The sequence below is a fragment of the Dinoponera quadriceps genome, unplaced genomic scaffold (assembly GCF_001313825.1).
Source record: "Dinoponera quadriceps isolate SergipeBrazil2010 unplaced genomic scaffold, ASM131382v1 scaffold1421, whole genome shotgun sequence".
Taxonomy (NCBI): Eukaryota; Metazoa; Arthropoda; class Insecta; order Hymenoptera; family Formicidae; genus Dinoponera; species Dinoponera quadriceps.
Genome location: NW_014555502.1, coordinates 306,550 through 327,020, shown reverse-complemented (window position 1 = coordinate 327,020; position 20,471 = coordinate 306,550). Strand labels below are relative to the sequence as shown.

The window sequence follows — 20,471 nt, the reverse complement described above, 5'->3', positions numbered from 1 at the left end:
AAGTTTGGTAATTCATTTACGAAAAAAAACTGGATTTATTGGACTAATTATTTCGTTACAAAGTGTAATTAACATCTACGAAGACTTTATACGACCTTGGAATGGATATCTACTTACTTATAAATTGTCGTAGGATCATCTGGAAATATTTTTTAGTTGTGTTCGTAGCAAAGGTGGATATAATGATAATCCAACTTGTTTACGATTCAATAATATTTTTAAAAAACTGTTAGTTCGAACGGATGTCAAAGGGTCGGAGAATGCGAATTGTATTGCATTGGATGATACAACAATTTTGCACGTCTCATCAACCACTGATCTCAATGTACAAGCAGATAATCTTGTTAGCGATGAAAATCCATTGAACGATACGCGTTATTTCGAGTCATCTATGACTGAGTCAACGGATTTTTATGGTCAAGGAGCTAATAAAAAATTTATTGACAACGTTATCGAATATGTAGCGGGTTTTATAGTGTGATCAATAATAAAAATTACGCGATGCGTCCAATGCNGGCCTTCCTTTTTTTAATTTCGTGTCGATTTCTTCTTGGTCCAATTAGTAGAGAATTATTATTATTATCATTATTATTACACGACATCAGATTCATTGCTAATTTTTTTCGGAATTCGATGCTTGTTATTTTTCGGTTTGTAAGACTGTTATATATAATCCATGAATTCACTACAATTGTCTATCACGCCGCGTGGGGCGTATACGCCCCACGCGGCGTGATAGACAATTGTAGTGAATTCATGGATTATATATAACAGTCTTACAAACCGAAAAATAACAAGCATCGAATTCCGAAAAAAATTAGCAATGAATCTGATGTCGTGTAATAATAATGATAATAATAATAATTCTCTACTAATTGGACCAAGAAGAAATCGACACGAAATTAAAAAAAGGAAGGCCGCTTTAATTCGATAAGGCGCTGTAAAATTTGTTACGAAAAAAATGTTAAAAATTTAGGTTCCCAATCGACAAGAAACTGTACTGTAAAAATTGCAACATTCTGCGATAGTTGTGTGGATAAACCACACCTATGTTTGCCATGTTTTAACAAAGTTCACCGTAATATCCCTTTGTGATTGTATACAAACTTGATTTCAATTAAAATGTTTTATTTTAAACTGATATAGGCATAATAAAAATATTATATGTGAGGATGCAACTCGCTTGGTAATGTTCAGCCAGGTATTTGTTAAACTAATTCCTAGAAAAATAAATTTATTGGTTTGTTGTGTTATGCATCTTAAACTATACACCCTTTCCTTGATAATTATGATTTTTGCACTATTTTAATTATTGTTAGGCATACGCCAGAAACAAAACAATATAATTGTAAAGCGTGGGACGCATACGCCCCATGCGGTCTGAACGGAGTCTTCAAAAAACGGTCTGGCAGGGAACGTGTTAATAAAACCATGTGATGACGTTACTGTGATTTGTAAATTAATTGAACAGAGTATTCGAATCTTTTATAAAAATAAAAAAGGGATGTACCAAGAACTGTATAAAATATGCTATAATAGCATACCGAGAAACGTTCTTAAGATTAGTCATTCATCGAATCCCGATGAACATAGAAAAAACATAATTTAAAAAATTGTACAAAAGTATTTACAAATTAGAATTAAACATTTAGAAACTCAAAAGAAACATAAATGTAAAAAAAATATTCGAAAAATTTATAGAAAATTAATTCACCAAAATAACGAATAAATTCTTGAAATAATTCTAAATTGTTTTTATATTTTTTTATTTATGATAATAAACACAAATATTTTATAAACATTTTTATGATGTGTTACTGATTAAACATATTATCTATTATGTTACATATCACACTGCAACATTAATTATTTATGAAAAAAAAATTTATATCCTACAATAAAATACATGTATCAAAAAAAAAAAAAGAGAGATTGGAACCCCGAACTTCGTCATGTTGTGGAGATTAGTAAGGATAGCCCGGGAAGAATCTAGGCATGTGCCTACTGAGTACTCGACACAAAGAATAAGAAAGACTCTTTTACTACGTAGAGAAACACTAAAACGGTGCAACTTCAACGGCGGGCTAGTTTCCACTGTTTTACTGTCGTACAGCGACAAAAGCTAGCTCGCCGGCGGAGTGGTGGGAGGTGAGCTCGCATGCAAGCATAGAAATATAAGAATAGAGGGAACAAGCCTGTAAGTGGAAGTGATAGGGCAAAGAGAGAGATGGATGCCGAGTGTCCTATCTGTCTCTTTTTAGTTGAGCGCTGTGATTGGTTGTTACAATGAGCCGCCAAGACGACCACGCGACGTCAGGAGGGGAGAAAGCAGACTAAAATTTCGTTTTGTAAATATGCGTGCACATGAGCGACCAATGAGCGTTCAGTAAGAGAGAGATAGCTGTCACCTCTAATCTACCTTTCTCTCTCGCACCCTGACCACACTATTATAACACGGGCAGCATAAGGCACGCTCCCTCCAGTAGTATGTGCTCTAAGGATATCACTCACAAATTATATATATAGTGGTGATTATTTAGTTTAGCTACGCCAGCACAAATATGGATGAAATTATAGGTCTGTTCGTTTTCGCTGCACCGCTGAACTAGTGCAATAAGTTGAAGTGAGAAAACATATACTTATCTCGCTTCAACTTATTGAACTAGTTCAGCGGTGCAGCGAAAACGAGCAGACCTCTTAATTGCACTTTTGCACTGAACTGAACTATTCTGTACTAGTTTTTTCCAGTGCGGTTCAGTGCAGTTCAGTGCAGTTCAGTGCAGTTTTAGTGTAGCGAAAAAAAATAGACCTATAATTAGTTAAATAGTTACGAACGATTCAAAAATTCGAGTTTTCGTTCGATACTGATGACCTGTTTTCACCATCGTGGTTTAAATTTGGGCCTGTTCTACAATACGCCATACGTCGGAGTTGGATGTCGGAACGCAGCCGATGTTCCAATGGGCAAACTCGTTCTCGAAAAACAAATTTTCTCATTGGACTATTGGACGGCGTATTATAGAACAGGCCTGATCGATGATTAACTCAACGGAATTGATCAATCGCATTGACCAATTAGCTGAACTGATCAATGCGATTGGCCAATTCCGTTGAGTTAGTCGTCGATTAAATTTAAGCCATGATGGTAGAAACCGGCATGATTGGATTAACTTCATCATACAAATATAGTCTATGTTTCGATCAAAGGAACGTAAACTGTTAAATATTTTTTTCCATGTTTAGACATTGCGACGACTTATGCTTTCTGAACTACCAACGTTTTTAGGTACTGATATAAGTAATGAGAAAAATATTTATCTCTTAGTCGAATAATTGAACAGATGCATGCAAATCTAGCCCCGGTAAGTACTAAATTGTTTTAGAAATACCGGCAATGAGGATTAAAGAACAAAACAGTTGCGAAACTATTAAAAAGCTTTAACAGTGCACATTGTCCACTGTTAAATCGACTGTTTTAATTTTAATAATCACGATGGACCGACACACGTATCGATTTTCGAATCAACCGCTTTATGACAATTATTTAAGACAATTTGATGTATTGATTTAATTCAGGAAATTATTGTAACTTCAGAACTGTATATTACTGTGTACACATTACAGCTTTATTGTTAGCAGAAAAAGATTCTTTCGATATAAGATTCTTCTCAATATATTTCTTAATTTCATGCTTTTTTGCAGAGATCGAGCGCACAAAGTTAAATTCTTCCAGTGGTTTTTTGTACTAATTGATCAATAAAAAGGCCTGAACAATAATAAGATATTTAAAAAGACAATAATATCTTGTTTTGAGGAAGCTAATGACGAAAGTACGGACGAAAATAATCACATTTATGAAACTGTAAACATTTAGGTAAACATAAATAAATCTAAACCTAAAGTGTCAAATCAGATTAAGGTTGCGTTCTTTCTGAACGCTCACGTGCTGTAAGCGTCATTCTAACTTCCTTTGGCATGTAATAAATAATGAAGAGAATAAACACATATACAGCGTATGAGCGTTCAAAGAGAACGAAGCCGAGATGAGAATCTATTTAGAAAAAACAAATTTCCTAAAGACGTTTCAAAAACGTCTAATAGACGTTCTATTTTTTTTTTAGATATCTCTCAGATACTTCAAAAGGTCTTTTATAAATTTGTTTTATCTAGGTGCTTGCTGTAGGAACAATTCAAATTCGAACCACAGCGAGGGCGCTGCAGGCTTGTACGTAAATGTAACCTAATCGAGAAATTGGGTGAAATTTCTAAACACGATAACATCAAAAGTTTTCGTGATCTCGAATAGGAAGTTGGGAGAAATAATATTACGTGGAAGAAAGAACGAATGACATGGAAAAGTCGCTGTGATATCTTGGTTTGTGCATCGTTAAATGCATACGATAAAATACAAGAAGTGTTCATGATGCAGGGAAAGCCGAGAATATAAAGGCAGTCAAGTATTGGAATGACACTCGTGACATAGACGACGAATACGATACTAATCAAAACAGTTTAGTGAAATTAAAAACAATACGAATAAAGCGTCTAGTGGAAGTAACAACATAGTGAACTGTAAGGATTCAGACGTATCTTCTACTGATAATTCTAATAAAAACTCTGGCCCAAACAATATGATAGATGCGGAAGGTCTGACTCAGGAAGAACTGTCAACGCTGAAAAGTGATCTTGTGGGTGAAAGTGCTTACAGTGCCCGATGGATATTAGGTGTCCTGAAATCTTTGACTCACGTAATTATCTACAATAATCAATCTTTCTGTATAATAGTTATTGTATATAAAATATAGCGATGCCTTTCTAACGAGATAAAAAAATCATAAGTAAGGAAGAAGCTGTTGCATGTAGTTGTAAGAGACTGCACAATAATATATATGGGGCATTTATTTGATTGTAATTATATTTATAATCTTGGTTCTTATGTATGTGAATTCATATTTATCTTTAGTTATAACTTATAGTTGTTTACAATCTTTACTGGTTTATAGTACCATTAAATAAAAAATAATTTATGCAACATGATTGATTACAGGTACCTGACAATGGTTTTACAGATGAGCTAGAAGATAGATACATACTTTTACTTGAGATTAGTATTGAACCTGATGTGAGATGCTTTCTTATAGATCAAAACTTCATCAATCTAGCAGAAATTTTTTTGGAATATGATGAGTCACCTAAGATTATTGTATGATATCTTTATCATATTATCTTTACTTTTTCCATAAAAAAATTATATTTTAGTACCCAAATGTTGAGAGTTACATTAATAGTTAACAATATATTTTTAGGAAATCACTATAGGTATTCTTGTCTGTTTATGTTACGATAAAAGAGCATTTGTTCAATTAGCCGAAAAAACAAATACAGTGGAAAGAATTTTCGGATTCCTGAAATGCTACGATTCATTGATATTAATTCAGATTTTCAAACTTGTGCAACTTATAGTATGGCAAATCAAGAATACTTCCAATACGCTCTGGGCATATCACATAAAAAAATGTGAATGTCTTGGAGAACGTATAATCTTCATATTAAAATATTCATCTTGTGGTAAGTTAGCTATATATATAAAATAATTCTATTTTTATTCTCTTCATGTAATTTTTTATATTTACATTGTAGGTAACTTATTAGTAGAAACGATATCTTTGCTTCACTATATGTCATTTGATTCTGGTCATTGGTTGATAGAAGTTTTCAAGCGCTCGTCGGATGGTTTGGTTTATGGACTATTAGAATGTTTTCTGGAAATAATAAAAACGCCGGAAGATAGTTATTCTTCTGACGATGTGAAATTTATAGTAAAATGGTTGGAAGTATTTGATACTATAGAAAATATACCTTCCATAAATTTAACATTTGCAGAAGAATCAAAATGGTTGGATGTTATGATCAGATTATTGAGGCCATACAAGAAGTGTACACAATTTACAGAAGAGGATACTGATGTGTTTCAACGAACTGTAAATATCATAAAAATATGGCATTCTTCTAATATCAAGGTTCCGAAGAAAGTAATGCAATATTTGGCATATGTAACCTGCAATATTGACAACGGTATATAATTTTATTATAAATTATAGATAATTCAGAGTAATTTCTATCACCTGATGATATATTTATATTGTGTTTGGATATACCAGCTTTCAACAGATGTTCAGAATTTGATGAGTCAGATGAGTTATTCTCTATACTTTATAAAGTTACAAACGAGTACTGGTTGAAGATCATTGAAATTTTTGACAAAGATGAAATCATAGAAATAATGCGTCCGCTTAAACCGTGGGCTCGTAAATATCTAACGAAACTTAACAGTTGTGACGAGAAGATGGAATATTCAAAATTTGTAAAAATAAGGGATATTGTCATTGGTTGTGCACTACCGCAGGGCATGAGCTCTTAATATGTATTATTTAATATGTATTATATTCGACAGAAAACTCTAGTTTTGTATAAATGTTTGTCTACTACTAATTTTAGTTATATAAATTGTATAAAGATTAGATTCCTAATAAGCAATCTATTAGCAGTCTGATGACAGATTAAGCGAAATCTGTGGGCAGATTCATAGTCATCTGTTTCTGCAATCTGCTGTTCTGTCAATAGAGCCTGCTGATAGAATCTGATAGCAAATTGACGGTAGAAAATGAGTAGTGAGTAATGAGTAATGATAGGAACTGCAGTATGTTCCATTTAAATATATTGGAGTAATACAACAAATCCTGTTCGATTTCTAACATGAAATAGTCATCAGGTCCTGTTGTGTTTCCAGCAAACTGCTGATAGAGTCTACAGTAGACATTCTGCAAAACCTACTTTAATAAGTTTAGCTAGCTGCGTTGTAATCAATTTTAAGTTGCGTATATATTCTCTATAATTCAGCAAAGAAGCAGAGAAACGAACAGCCGCTTAGTGACCTGCAATACTTGAAAACTTTGGTTGATCAATTGAGAGATTTCCGGCAAAAACGACCGCGAGCTTCTACTTCGCAGAGCAGTTCTGAAGATATCCGATTGAATGGGAAGCTCCATGTTGTACTAATGGGAAGTAAAAGGGATTGCAAGGTTTGTTCCCAACGAACCAACTCTGGCAAAAGGCAACAAACTGTATACTACTGTGACACTTGCCCCGACAAGCCAAGGATGCATCTTGGAGATTGTTTTATAAAATACCATACGAAGCAAAAATATAGAATGTAATGTTTAACAAATGTCTTTCTTTGAACTATAAAGATATGTAAAATATTAAAATATACAAGTTTAACCCTTTTAGTGCCGGGAGCCGATATATCGGCTCCTGCTACACCGGCGAGAAGTGCCAGAGCCGATATATCGGCCCGCACCTTGTAGCGCTTTACTATTCGCATTGCGAGAGATCTCTATCAAAATAAATTTAAAATACGTTATAAATAGTCTAATTTCATTACGAGAGAATTAAAATAAATAATTTTTAAATATTGCTTTTCGTTTGGTTTTTATGAGCCTTTTACCAAATCCTAGTAAAATCGGCCGGTTATCTTCGCATAAGCACCTCTTTTTCGCCCGGCACTAAAAGGGTTAAAGTGTTATATTATGTCAGAAATCATTTTAAGTTAACTGTAAAAAAACTCATGAAATAAGCGGGAGCAGCTAACTCCTTTCGAGTTGCTGGTTCGCTTGAATGAAAAAGGCCTCGAGCGCAAAGGGTTAACAGTTGCGTATATATAAAATAAAATATATATGTAATTTCAAACATACAAAATTTGACTTGATTGTAATATTGCTTCATTAAATTAATTTATTTTGTAATTAGATATTTTTTAAATATTATCTATATGTATATTAACATATAGATAATATTTAAAAATTATCTCGTCCAGAAGTCATTGAGGAATTAAGAATATGTCGCACAATGTATTCTAATCAATTTGCGATGTCATAAATATTACTAAGCCATATATTACATAACCTAATATTTGTAAATACATTGTAATAAAGTATATTACATAATTTCTCTTAATAAAGCGTTTAAAATTTTTATAAATTTCCAGGAACACTCGTAACAATCTTATAAGATACTATATAGTACTGTCCAGTAGAAAATACTTTATTTTTCGTTCGTAAATTAAAAATAATTTGTACTACTTATTGTTTGATTGTGCCATAGAAAAAAATCTTGATATCAGCAAACTTCGTTACATGAAAATAAAGAACTCTCCGATCTATTGTTGAGGTTATGCTGTCTGAGAATAAAAAGATCTTTTGAATATTATTAAATTTATTGAATATTCGCAAAATAAATAGGATTAAAACCCAAAAGTCGAAAGCACCTATCAGACTACGCATTGGAGATTGAGTTGAAATTTGACTAAGTGAAAAATTTACTAAACTCAGATTTAGTGAACTTTACTCTGATTGGTCAAATTTTAATTCACTCTTGATCTCCAATGCGTAATTTGACACGGGCTTTAACCGGAGTTGAAAATCACCCTAAAGGGTGTAAGTGCAACCTAATTCAGCTATGAAGAACATACTTCTAGATTTGCTCTTGGTTCCAGTATACGATTAAGTTTCTAAAGAAAATTCTTTATGACGACGTCTCCTGACGCTGATCCTTGTAAGAAATTTGCCTGCAAATTGCAAAAGTGTTTAAACGGTTTGTATAGTTTAATTTATCATGGATATAATTTATTATTAAGGCGTCTGGAACGTGACTTGTATATCTAACCTCTTTTCTTGAGAACAAACGGTAAAAACGTGTTTAGACTAATAAAAATATATTTTACATTTTTGAGTAAACCTGTAGAAATGGATATGTCTAAAAAACGTTTGTAGAGCGCGTAAATGAGATAATGATACCTACTCATATATAAGATTACAGGTTTTTAATTGCAAAATAATTCCTTATCTTTGTGGGAGCAATATACGTAATGATATTATGGAGAAACATTCTATTTTCAGAGAATATCTACCAACCATCTCGTTGTCAAGAAGTCATTGAGGAGTTAAGAATATGTTGTAGAAAGTATTCTAATCAATCCACAGTTTGTGAGGGCATAAATATTACTAAGCCATACGAACATAAAACTATTGACTTTGTAAGTTTAATATTAGCTGTACCAAATATATATTGTCATATATTCTTTCTAAGCATAGTCGGAATTATTTTTATTTAAATGTATAACTTGTTGCAAATTCATAGTTGTTACAAATGAGATGACATTTGGTTTCAGCGGAAAGCCTTGAAATAAAAGATGAGGGACAAGGTATTAGGGAAGAGAACTTTGTCACAACGTTTTCCACGTCTCACTATTTCTGCAGGTACAATATTGGCTTTGAGCGTAATATTCAGCAAGCAGCTTTGCGATGTATTTGGAATAGGAAGTCAAAGGCGACAAATGGAAAAACCGGCCATTAAAAAAGCTTAAATCAAATTCGTTCGTACGACAGTAATGGAGGCAGTGAGAAAGGCCAAGGAGAGATTGAGACAGTATCCCGCTCTAATAGCCAAATGTCACGAATCGGCATCGAAGTACGCGTCATGCGTGTTGGCGAAATCCAACCTGGAGAAGAACGCCTGCGCCGCGGAGTTTGACGAGTTGAAAAGATGCCTCGTGAAAGCAGCAGTTGCGAGCGGTAACACGAAATTATAGATGTGACCGGACCTTAAATTCCCTAGGCACCCGTATGTTTTCGATTGAACATTTCCGTTTTAAACCGTTACTCGACAGCAATATGAGAACGATGGATACGATATGCCGCAAAATAAGCGACTCGTCGTTCACGTCTCACTGCGTGTCGGCGTTCCTCGTACGGCTGCTCTTGATACTGTACGCCAATGTTCACGACGGTCTCTTCAGCGTGCCGTACACGGACGTGGACTACAAAGTGTTCACCGACGCCGCCAGGTACGTGACGGAGGGACGATCGCCCTTCGAGCGTCACACCTATCGCTACTCACCATTGTTGGCCTGGCTCTTGACGCCGAACGTCGTGCTGCACAAAGACTTCGGCAAGCTTCTGTTCTCTGCAGCGGATATACTGATAGCGATCTCGATCAGGAGCGTTCTCGCGCGACAGAGATGCAACGCGGCCACGAGGGAACTGTGCGCGCTCCTGTGGCTCTGCAATCCGCTGACGTTGGTGATCTCGACGAGGGGTAGCGCGGACTCTTTGGCGGTCCTCCTGGTCACTCTTACATTGGACCTGCTGCAGAGGGACAAGTACGTATCGGCTGGACTGCTGCACGGGGTGTCCGTGCACTTCAGATTGTACCCGCTCATGTTCAGCCTGCCGATGTACTTGTCCCTGCGCAAGGGCAACCGCTTCTTGCCGAACAAGGACCAATGGAGGTTCGCGTCGAGCTGCGTGCTATCAATCATCGCGTTCACCGCCACCAGTTACCACCTATATGGCTTCAGTTTCCTGCAGGAGAGTCTTCTCTACCACTTAACGCGCAAAGACGCCAGGCACAACTTCTCCGTCTACTTCTACATGCTTTATTTGTCCGCCGATCAACCGCCCGACGTGGTCCTGAAGGTTCTCACGTTCTTGCCGCAATTGCTGCTGCTGCTGGTCACGTCGTATTATTATTCGGAGAAGTCCGACTTACCGTTCGCTATGTTCGTCCAGGCGATCATTGCGGTGATGTACAACCCGGTCTTGACCTCCCAGTACTTCTTTTGGTTCTTGTCCCTGTTACCGCTATGTCTGCCGAGCATCGGCATGAGCCTACGCAGATGCGCGTGCCTAATGTGCATTTGGATCGCGAGTCAGGCCGTTTGGCTGCTGGCGGCCTACCTGTTGGAATTCCAAGGTTTCAATTTGTTCGGTTTACTGTGGTTGTCGGGCCTGTTGTTCTTCGCTGTCAACGTGAAGGTCTTGGTAGATATCGTTAGTCATTACAAAATGTAATTGTTACACTGTGTGTCACCGGGTGAGACTCTTCTTCGGGTCTCCTCGAATATGTTACCCTTTGTTTATGTATTTGCAGAAAATAAAAAATGACTGAAAGCGCAATGAATTTCTCTCTCTCCACCAAGCGTCATTAGTGCATAATGTGAGCGGCCTTAAAACGCGCGATCGAAACATGAAATAAACGGGAAGGCGAAGAAAGAACGTCTAGACGAGTGTGCACGTCGTTAAACTAACGCTTTCGCTTAACTAAACATTGATGTTTACCGATTTTCAGATGGAGTTCGCGTCACCGTTATATTTGAACAGCGCGCGACCGATGTTGATATTACAAATATAAAATATTTGGCACGCTCACACAATATAAATATGCTCGACGTGAGTATAATTGATTTCAGACGTACACGCGGCTCGGGTGCAAAAAGAATGCTGTACGTGGGCTTGTTTCGTCCGGTGCTTGGGAATTAATAATCGATCTGTCACAAAGCCGAAGCTACGGGTGATTTCCTCTCGACACGACTCCGAATTGATTTCCGCCGAAGTCGAAAGTTCACCGAACGCCGTGTATTTTTTACACCTGCCCAATTTCGATGTCGAAAGTAGCACGACATAAAAAAAGCACACAGACGCCGTCTCGTCGTTACATGCACGAGAGAGTTTTTCATTTGGGAATTTCCGGCGCGATTCCGCAAACTTTTCCATCGTACAGCTGCGGTCTTTTGTGGCCTCCTATGCGTGATCTCTTTCCCTCCACCTCCTCGCCCCCAATAAACAAAGCATCCAATACAGCACACACGACGGATTGTTCAAAAAACTTGAATTTATTTAAGTTTTTAATAAAAAAGCACATATTTTATCTACAAGTCTGATTATTTTATAAAGTATCACTTTCATTAGTTCTACGCGGTATATACTTATATATCGGCGGTAAAAATATCAGACGAGTTATAATGATTCTTAATTTTATTTTTTTTTGCAGGAATACAAAATACTTATTTACAGATAGCTTCGTAAAGTAATAGTGGTAGATTCTGAAAAGGAATGTAGATATATTAGTAATAATACAATAATAGTAAATCTTACTATAGTAATCTAGATTAACTGTGAGCAAGAGCATCTCTTAGATCATCTTCCGAGACATTTTTCTTCATCGATTCGATTGTTCTAAGCTGCTAAATATTATGACGGTAATGTTATTGGGTCATTTCTTGTCAGATTGTACGAGTGTGATTATGTTTGTCATGCAAACGCACGTTGTCTTGTGTATCATTTCTCGTCAACGCCACTACGTTCTCTGTTCGCCTGATTATCCGCACGCGCGCGGGCAAGTTTATACATTAAATTTACGGTATGTGTATGTGTTCGTGTGTTGGTGGGTGTATACGTGTGTGTGGATAAAAGTATCTACATAAGTACACGCATCGCGAGATTTCTCTCATCAACTGTACCTTCAATTTTTCTCATCAACCGAACCAAGTGATCTCCGAGCGGATCTTCGAGCAGAATCCCGTGGTTTGTGTGCATTTACCATACCGTAACGCATAATTTGATTTAACCGCAGCACCGTCGGATCGTTCTCTCATTGTTTATTATTCGAAGTGTGTGGGGGTGTTGTATGCTTTTCGGCGAAAATCTCGGTGACACGACACGAAATGGCCCAATGGATACGAGTCGAGAACTGAAGTAGATCGTTTTTTTCTCTCTTTTTAATAACTACGGGTTTTTACGGCGGATGATGAAGTGCAACATATAAAAATAGCATTATTTTCTTTCATTGCTTTCATTACAGTTTGCTCAACTGTGTGCTATATGAAGTAATCTATTTTATTTGTTCTTTCTCTCTCTCTCTTTCTCTCTCTCTCTCTCTCTCTTTCTTTCTCTCTTTCTCTCTGTCTTTCTCTCGAAATGGATACACACTGGATCTCCGTCAAACGGTGTATGCGAGCGTTTCGACGGAGATCAGTCGGATAACGTCGAGGTGAGATCGTCCCGGGTCAAGCAGGGAATGAAAGTACAGGCCACCGATCGAAGCGATAAAATTATAAATAAATTCCATTTTGGCTGCGTGGCCCGGCCGTTACACCTCGAGGAACGTTTTACATTATATATATTCACACAAACTGATCCTCGCGTCGCTTAATAAGCCTTCCCTGAAAAATCATCGTCGATAGTACTGATTACACAAAGGAATATCGGCTTTTACGATTACGAGATAGAAGAAGACTTGCGCGTGTGTACTCGGGCAGATACGCGGCAAACGAAAGTTCACTTACTCTTGCCGAGGCACATACATGGAAAGTGCGAAAAATCCATCGAGTTCCTACGGTAATCCTCGCGTTAATTCGAATACCTTTTACCTTTAGGGAATACCTTAGCGCACGCGCGCTACTCAACGATCGAAGCGCAAGTGTAAAAGCGATTTTCCTAGCTTCGCGTTGCGGATATGAGATGATCTCGATCAAAGTTCCATCCGCCCTGCGCGTCTTCTCCGAGATCAAACGGAAACCGTCTCGCGGAAGGTTTGTAAAGAATATCTCGCAAAATAGTCTCGCGTCTCTTCGCCGAGGGACTCACGACGATGTGATTAACGCGACGCTGTGATAAACACCGAACTAGTAGGGAGGGGTAAACTACTGCCGTACGCCTTCCCGACGATCGGAACTTAACAATCGCGGAGCCTCAGAACTAACTTTACGACCCATGCAGCATTAATGTCCAAAACACATTCTAAAGACGCCCGAAAGATATTTTTCTTGTTTTAGATATTTCCGGGATATCTCCAAGATATATTCTAAACATTTCTGCCGTGTCGGGACGGCTGCTCGACGAATTGTCGCGGTTATTGTTGCCTGTATCGTCGGAAAGTCGTCCCAGCGGGGTAACGCAATTTGTCACAGCGCCGCGTCTCCGGATTACTTTGATTAGCCCTACGCATCGATACTATACAGAACAGGTGCGCCGATGCGTGCGTTTCACGTGCCCTTTGAGATGATAACGTAGAGAGGAGATAACTCCGGAACGTCGTTCGTGACATTTCCACGTCGCGACGACGCAACGCGCGTCGATCGCGCCGGGGATTATACCGTTTTATCTCGGCCTTGCGCAAAATGAAACGTACGCGTTGTACACGCAGAAGCGAGATACGCGACAACGTAATTTCCGATATATCGACGTATCGCTAATTGTGCCGTCGGATAAGGTAGCGTGAGGAGAGAAAAAAATAGCTCGCTGCAGCATCCGAGATATGGTGAGTCGTGGAGGGGAAGAAAGGAGAGGAGAAGAGAATAGAAGGCAATTGGAAGGAAAGGAAGAGAAAGAGAACAAGATGTAACAGAACGGAAGAGAACGTCGGACTGTGTGAGCTATCATATGGCAGTTATTCGATAAAATAACGTAATAACATCGGCGATGTGCGCATTATTTCTATGGAAAACACGAAAGAAACGGCACTATATTCGCCTAACGATAAGTACATAAATGAGCTATAAATAACATAATAATAATAATATCAATAATAATAATAATAATCATCATCATCATCATCATTGCCATAATAATTGTCTTGCACGAATGTGCGATCACTTATAAACGAAAATGTACATCGTAATAATAATATATTGCAAATAATATATTGCTCAAGCTATGTATAATTGATCGGGATCGATATTGCTAATGAAGATCGCGCCTGACACATTTGTACACATTACATCTCCTGAACACAATTGGAGTAACTAGAGGAGAGAAAAAAGAAACACCGTGAACGCTTTGCGCGGTGCACATTGTACATTTAACGAAAAAAAGCGATAAGCAGTATTTTAATCGCGACGATTAATTAACATCATTAAATCGCGATGATCAATGATTATTTTAGATAATATCATACGGTAATTGAATTCGCTGGCAGGAAACGCGACGTTCGGTAACGGGAGATGGAGGAGGGGGGGGGGGGCAACAAAGGTACTCGAACGCGTCGCTCTTTTCCCTCTGTGCGCGGAAAAATTAAAAAGTTAAAAAATTAATAGCTGCCCCAAGCTGCCCCAGTTCTGTTCAGAAGTGCAACGTGTGCGGCTGTGTCAAAGGGATAATTAATAATAAACAATTAATTAAAGCACTCGTCGAACGTAGCACTCGACGTACGCGAATCACGCTATCACGTAAAAGAAAGAAGAATGTATGTAAAAATCAAATAATACACATAATACAATGCAACATAAAATAAAATCTCTTTGGCTCTTTGCGCGATTGGTGAGAAACAAAAGATTGCGTGGATCGTTCTCTCCTTCTCTCGCGTCTCGATCGATGCGCATTTGTACAGGGCGTATCAGAAATTGCGCACGTTCTCTCGATGAGAACTCGTTCTGCGGAGTCGAGATTGATTTTTCGCTCGGAGAAGGTCGGATTGCACGTCGGATTGCGTATCGCGACGCATTCGCGATTTAAATCGTGCGTGAACGCTAATTCGCCATTCGAAGTTTCGCGTATTGAGTTGCTGAGTAATAATCGAAGTAAGATTCGCTCGAAGTGCTGAGCGGGGGAAAACGGAAAGGGAAAGAAAGAATACAACGAGGAATCCGCCAACTGTTCGTACTCTCGCGAAGCTCTCGATCGCGAAAATAAAAACGTGAAAAAAAAATAAAAATACAAGCATAAAAAAAAGGGAAAAAATCGCCGCTCGACGCGATTCCGCACGCAAATCGTGTATTTACACCGTTGCGGATCGTGCCTTGCTCTTGCTCGTGCGTGAAATCAGATCGATCGGATGAAAATTTCGCCGCGTGTACAACAAATGTGTCCGGATAAGCTGCGGGATGGATGGATGGGTGGATAGACAGACGATATCGGGTCGGATATCGGCCGGCTCTCGCGTGCTGGAAACACGGAAAAATCGAAAGCAACACGGGGGGCCGTAATATCTGTTTTGTACTTACACTCTCTTACGGTAATATCATGCGTGTGGAATAGAAATTATAGATTGCACGGCCACGGGGCCTCGAGGGCCGCCTCGCGAGGCCTTCGCCTACAGTGAAACGAACGAGAAATGTGACGTACGTTTAGAGTTAGTAGCTTACACCGGGATGAAGAAGAATTATTGGCACACTGTCATATCGAAATAGATTGACCACTTTGCGTTGTAATCGAGTTTTCAGACTCTCTCTCTCTCTCTCTCTCTCATATACACAAACGCACATACACACGTACATACATACACGGGTATTGTTGTGAGGAAATTTTTGCAATGCCGCACTGGGAATACGGTAAGCGCCGAGTTTTCGTCGTGGCAACGTTTGTCTTAAATTTACGCTATTTTTTACATTACACGTCGTTAGCGTCGTTTCAATCGAGGATTCAAGCCGGCAGGATCCCGGCAAGTTCCCGTATCTCGACGCTGCACGCACGCTGTGAGAACTCGAGAACGAGGTTCTTACCTTTGTTCGTGATGGGAAACGCGACAATTACTGTGAGATCCTCTTTCTTTCTCTTTTTGCATCCTTCTCTCTCTCTCTCTTCCTCTTTCTCTATCGTGTCCAGCTGCAGCGTCGAAGAGTGAACTCACCGAAACGATTTCGGTTTCAATCTTTGCGTTTAACGTATCGGAAGTACGTTATTGCAAAAAATTTTCGTTCTTTCTTCCTTTCATACCGACGTCTTCTCTCATTCTCTCTCTCTCTCTCTCTTTCATTCACGCGTTTCATTTACACTCTTTCCTTCGACCGCTTGTTTTAACGGAAGATCTTGTGCGAACATTGTGTGATCTCTATTGGCGTCTCTCATGCCTGCTTTTCTGCTTTCCTTTTCCCTTCCTTTTATCTGCTACAGGTACATGCGAGGAATTCGGAATTCAATCTTAATTTAATCGATAGAGCGGTAAATTGCAATCAAGGCTCTGGCGCGATACGAACGAGTAATGGACGTGATATGTTACACGCTCCGAGCGCGTCGGTCGTGTCTGTCGGTCGTGTCTTTTCATCATTTGAACGCACGTCAAATGCTGCAAAATGAAATCCATTCTCACGCTGGACGCGAAATCTCACGATTTGATTCGTGTAAATTCGGCGCCGCGACGGAGAAAAGTCGGGAGTTCGAAACGCGAGCGCGCGCGTGCTCGAGCGTTGTCGAGCAGATTTCTCTCATCTTTCGCGAATTGATAGTCTCTCGTTTTCCTATCTCGAGCCTTCCGCTCAGATTCAGTTCGCGGTATGGCACGTATTTCATTTGTGCGATCATGTAATTCTGAACGGTGAAACTTGGTCGGGCATCGAACGGGCAGGCTCCAAGTTTACTATCGGCCTAAATAATGTTACAACAAACAATTCGATCTGTTCCCTTTTCTCTGCATCCGCTCGTGTAATTCATGTTCCGGAAATTGGGATAAAATTCAGATGGGTCGGCGGAACGGTGTCTCGAGTCGGTTCCACCTTCGAACGATCGTCATTGCGACGACAGTTTCGCTACCGTTGTGCACGGTCGAAGATTCAGAGAATAGAAATCACGATGAAACCGTCGTAACGATAACCAAGGACTAATTAATCGGTAATTAAAGCTATCGGTTAAGGAGCTTTACGGTTTACTCGGCGAACTTGATCCAAAAGAGATCGATTCTTGGGAGCTTGCTCGTCATTTGCGGATATGTGTACAAGCGCGCTTGTAATAAAAGTTCTCGTACTGTCGAGTAGAGTAGAAAAATGCGAGTCATCTTATACGATTATGTTTCCGCATTCGTGACGAAGTTCTATTTCGTAGATCATGTTGATTGCCCTCCCTCCTCGCCATACACATCACACAATAATATTACATTATAATCGTATCGCTCTATAATAGATAGAGCGCTGATATCAGCGTTCATTTATCATGAAGTAATGGATATGTTCGGTATATAAATAATGAGATTTACAGGTGTGTGTGTGTGTGTGTGTGTGTGTGTGTGTGTGTGCGTGCGTGTGTGTGTTAGTTGAAGGTCGACGTCGGATCGCGGTACAAGAATGTTTCTTTTATTTTTTTTTGTACACTATTCAGGGCAATTTGTCGATCTGATTGACTCCTGTGCTTCTTCGCGTTTCGTGCTACGTCACGAGATACGTCACTTACGAAACGCGATTGTTAATTTTTCATTAAGTCAATTGCTATTGGCTCGATCTATTTCTTCGCGAATATATCTGAATCGATCATTTCGTTAAGTGGCACGAAAAATCCAAAATTCGGGAACCCATCTCAACGCGTAAAAGCTCAAAAATGACATCAATATTTAATTTGGGAGGTATCGATTGTTTTCGGAGAAAGTGTTGCGTACGAATTGGTAGGCAGTGCTATAAAATAAACTATGTGTCGCATTCGTGTTACTTATATCACGAAGGGGACATTTTTTGTTCACGATGAAATTAACGGGCGACTTCTTTCGTAGAAGTTTGTTTTCCGTAACTAATGTCCCGTTTGAAACGACCGATTCATTTTCGGAACAATTTTCTCCGTTATTGCCCTACTTTTGCGCGCGAGGAATATCGCCGGGCGAATGAAACGAGAGCGGCGGATGCATCGACGTCGATTACTTGTTCCCAAGTACGCAAGAGAGTGTCGTCCCTAACATATTAACACATTGTTGACCGGTCACGAGTTAACTCATGTCTTCCTGCTCAAACGTTGCTGACCAGCCACGAATAAACTCGTGATCGATGCGAAACAAAACCGCATCGATCACGAGTTGGGTCAGTACGTTCTCTGAAATCATACAGTGTAATTGTTGTTCAGCATACCACAAGCTATGTCTTTCGCTAATAAAACCCGTCAAGTTGTGTCCCCTTTGAAATAAAAAAAAATTTAAATAAATTCTAAGTAAAATTGCCGGTCAACAATGTGTCAAAAAAGTACTAGGAACTTTGGTTTAAAATTGATTTTTAAAGAAAAATGTTATAATAATTATTAAGAAACAATTTTTTTAATAATACCTTATATGCATCCTATTTTACAATTTTTAAAAAATTCGTAAAAATTTATTTTCAAGTAAAAGAAGTGATGATAATTATTGAAAAACATAATTTTTTTTTTCAATAATACCTAAAATGCGTCCTATTTTACAATTTCTGAAAGTTTGACAAACATTGCTTCATCAATAAAAATGTTATGACGATTTTAGTAACGTGCAAGTTTGCCCAAAAACGTGCGGTCCCAGGCGTATGTCTTACAGATTTCTTAGCGGTCCGCAATGTGTTAAAATGCAATCAATTATCTCGAACACGTACTCAATTTGACAGCTAGATCTGATTTCTCTTGAAAAATGATCGCAGCACACGGACATGCACATGACACGCGTACATATACATACACACGCGCACATACATACACGCACACATATACACGCACACACACACACGCACGCACGCACGCACACTCACGTATACACACGGAAGATACGTAACATAGACTTCTCGCGGATGGCTACGTTTTTCCTTTTCTCTTTCCTCCTTTTTTTTAATTCCCCGCTTTCCGCCTCTCTATCCGTAACGGTGGCGGCCGTGAGAAGACCGCGGAAGAAATACAGTTTTTTTTTCATCTTCGTTTCGTTTTTCCTTCATCTTCTTCTCTTTCCTCTTCTTCTTTATCTCTTTGGACAGGGGGCTTTCGCTGAAATCGTCGAAATGAACAACGCGTTCCTCCTATCAATTGAGCGAAAGTGATCATTTCGGAATCACAACGACTCGCACTTTCGAAAATGATCAGCCGCGCGTTCGTCGTCGCGGGAAACTCGAATCGCCGGGCTCTGCGGCCCGATCCCTCGAGCGGGACCGCTCCCGAGGAGAGACGATGTCGTGTGTGTGTATGTGACGCGCGAGGACGACTCGTTCGCAATTGATTCGCGTAGACCGTACTTCATATACGTTCTGAGAAAAAGCTTAACATCGAGAAAAATATGGGGGTATATATTATCTCCTATGTGTCGTTCAGTCGAATTCGAAATAGATTATATTCATGCGTTACGTTACGCAGCTCGCGGTAGCACGCAAAGAGAACGCTCATTCTCTAAAAAGTCACTTTCCCATTCACGAATTGGCCGACTCGGTCCTTTTCAGCGTTTTGCGGCGGTCACACTAATTGTAAGACAGGGGGGGTAAAGTCCGCAGGGTCGGTCGTCAGCTGTCCTGGAATGGCGCGCGCTACCGCCCCGGGGGACTGCCCGGTTCTCGCGGTATCTTGGCCGCCCGATGCCATCCCCGAACGTCGTGCGCGCTTGTCCGTTTAATTTGTGTCTTAATTATTCCAACCCTCTCGCGGAGCGCTCAACGGTACGATCTCTCATAGGGCATAACTTCTGCGAGTCCACTAAGAGGAACAGAATGTGCGTTCTACTTTTGAAACGTCAACAGCGGAAGTTACTCTCGAAATCTTAACTTGCAAAATCCCGACGTTGAAGGATCTCGACAGCATCGAACGGGCAACAAGTCGGAACTGAATGGACTCGTTAATCGGCAAGGAATGCGTGTGTCTATCAAACATAGAAAAGGGATGAGTTAAAGTGGCGGCGTATGAGATGAATGGAATTTCTTGCGATCTCACGGGGGGAGTAGCGCG

General features: G+C 39.3%; 4 protein-coding genes across 6 annotated transcripts; all 4 read left to right on the top strand.

The window, feature by feature from the left end:
- Positions 1-3,238: 3,238 nt before the first annotated feature.
- On the top strand, positions 3,239-7,325 carry LOC106744532. Of its 3 annotated transcripts, none has more exons than XM_014619393.1 (7): positions 3,239-3,362; positions 3,703-3,874; positions 4,171-4,748; positions 5,048-5,203; positions 5,307-5,568; positions 5,641-6,075; positions 6,162-6,993. In XM_014619393.1, the coding sequence occupies exons 3-7, from the start codon at positions 4,632-4,634 to the stop codon at positions 6,419-6,421; spliced, it is 1,230 nt and encodes a 409-aa protein (XP_014474879.1). In that variant the 5' UTR covers positions 3,239-3,362; positions 3,703-3,874; positions 4,171-4,631; the 3' UTR covers positions 6,422-6,993. The 3 variants fall into 3 exon arrangements, with proteins under 3 accessions (XP_014474879.1, XP_014474876.1, XP_014474877.1); XM_014619390.1 differs by having other exon boundaries at positions 3,254-3,362; positions 6,901-7,325; XM_014619391.1 differs by lacking the exons at positions 3,239-3,362; positions 3,703-3,874 and having other exon boundaries at positions 4,139-4,748; positions 6,901-7,325.
- Positions 7,326-8,513: 1,188 nt separating this feature from the next.
- LOC106744530 (cx9C motif-containing protein 4) lies at positions 8,514-9,321 on the top strand. The gene is made up of 3 exons (XM_014619388.1): positions 8,514-8,652; positions 8,958-9,094; positions 9,230-9,321. Exons 1-3 carry the CDS (start codon positions 8,586-8,588, stop codon positions 9,245-9,247), a joined length of 222 nt encoding a protein of 73 aa, XP_014474874.1. The 5' UTR covers positions 8,514-8,585; the 3' UTR covers positions 9,248-9,321.
- Positions 9,322-9,435: 114 nt separating this feature from the next.
- On the top strand, positions 9,436-9,669 carry LOC106744531. Its single transcript, XM_014619389.1, has one exon. It carries the CDS (start codon positions 9,449-9,451, stop codon positions 9,647-9,649), a length of 201 nt encoding a protein of 66 aa, XP_014474875.1. The 5' UTR covers positions 9,436-9,448; the 3' UTR covers positions 9,650-9,669.
- LOC106744528 (GPI mannosyltransferase 1) lies at positions 9,654-11,015 on the top strand. Its single transcript, XM_014619387.1, has one exon. The coding sequence runs from the start codon at positions 9,684-9,686 to the stop codon at positions 10,908-10,910; it is 1,227 nt and encodes a 408-aa protein (XP_014474873.1). The 5' UTR covers positions 9,654-9,683; the 3' UTR covers positions 10,911-11,015.
- The last annotated feature ends 9,456 nt before the right edge of the window (positions 11,016-20,471 follow it).

Coding starts and splice junctions, on each gene's coding strand:
- LOC106744532 (XM_014619390.1), top strand. CDS start 4,632: ATGATAGATGCGGAAGGTCTGACTCAGGAAGAACTGTCAACGCTGAAA. Junction 4,749..5,047: donor TCCTGAAATCTTTGACTCAC/GTAATTATCTAC, acceptor GATTGATTACAG/GTACCTGACAATGGTTTTAC. Junction 5,204..5,306: donor ATGAGTCACCTAAGATTATT/GTATGATATCTT, acceptor ATATATTTTTAG/GAAATCACTATAGGTATTCT.
- LOC106744530 (XM_014619388.1), top strand. CDS start 8,586: ATGACGACGTCTCCTGACGCTGATCCTTGTAAGAAATTTGCCTGCAAA. Junction 8,653..8,957: donor ATTGCAAAAGTGTTTAAACG/GTTTGTATAGTT, acceptor TTCTATTTTCAG/AGAATATCTACCAACCATCT.
- LOC106744531 (XM_014619389.1), top strand. CDS start 9,449: ATGGAGGCAGTGAGAAAGGCCAAGGAGAGATTGAGACAGTATCCCGCT.
- LOC106744528 (XM_014619387.1), top strand. CDS start 9,684: ATGTTTTCGATTGAACATTTCCGTTTTAAACCGTTACTCGACAGCAAT.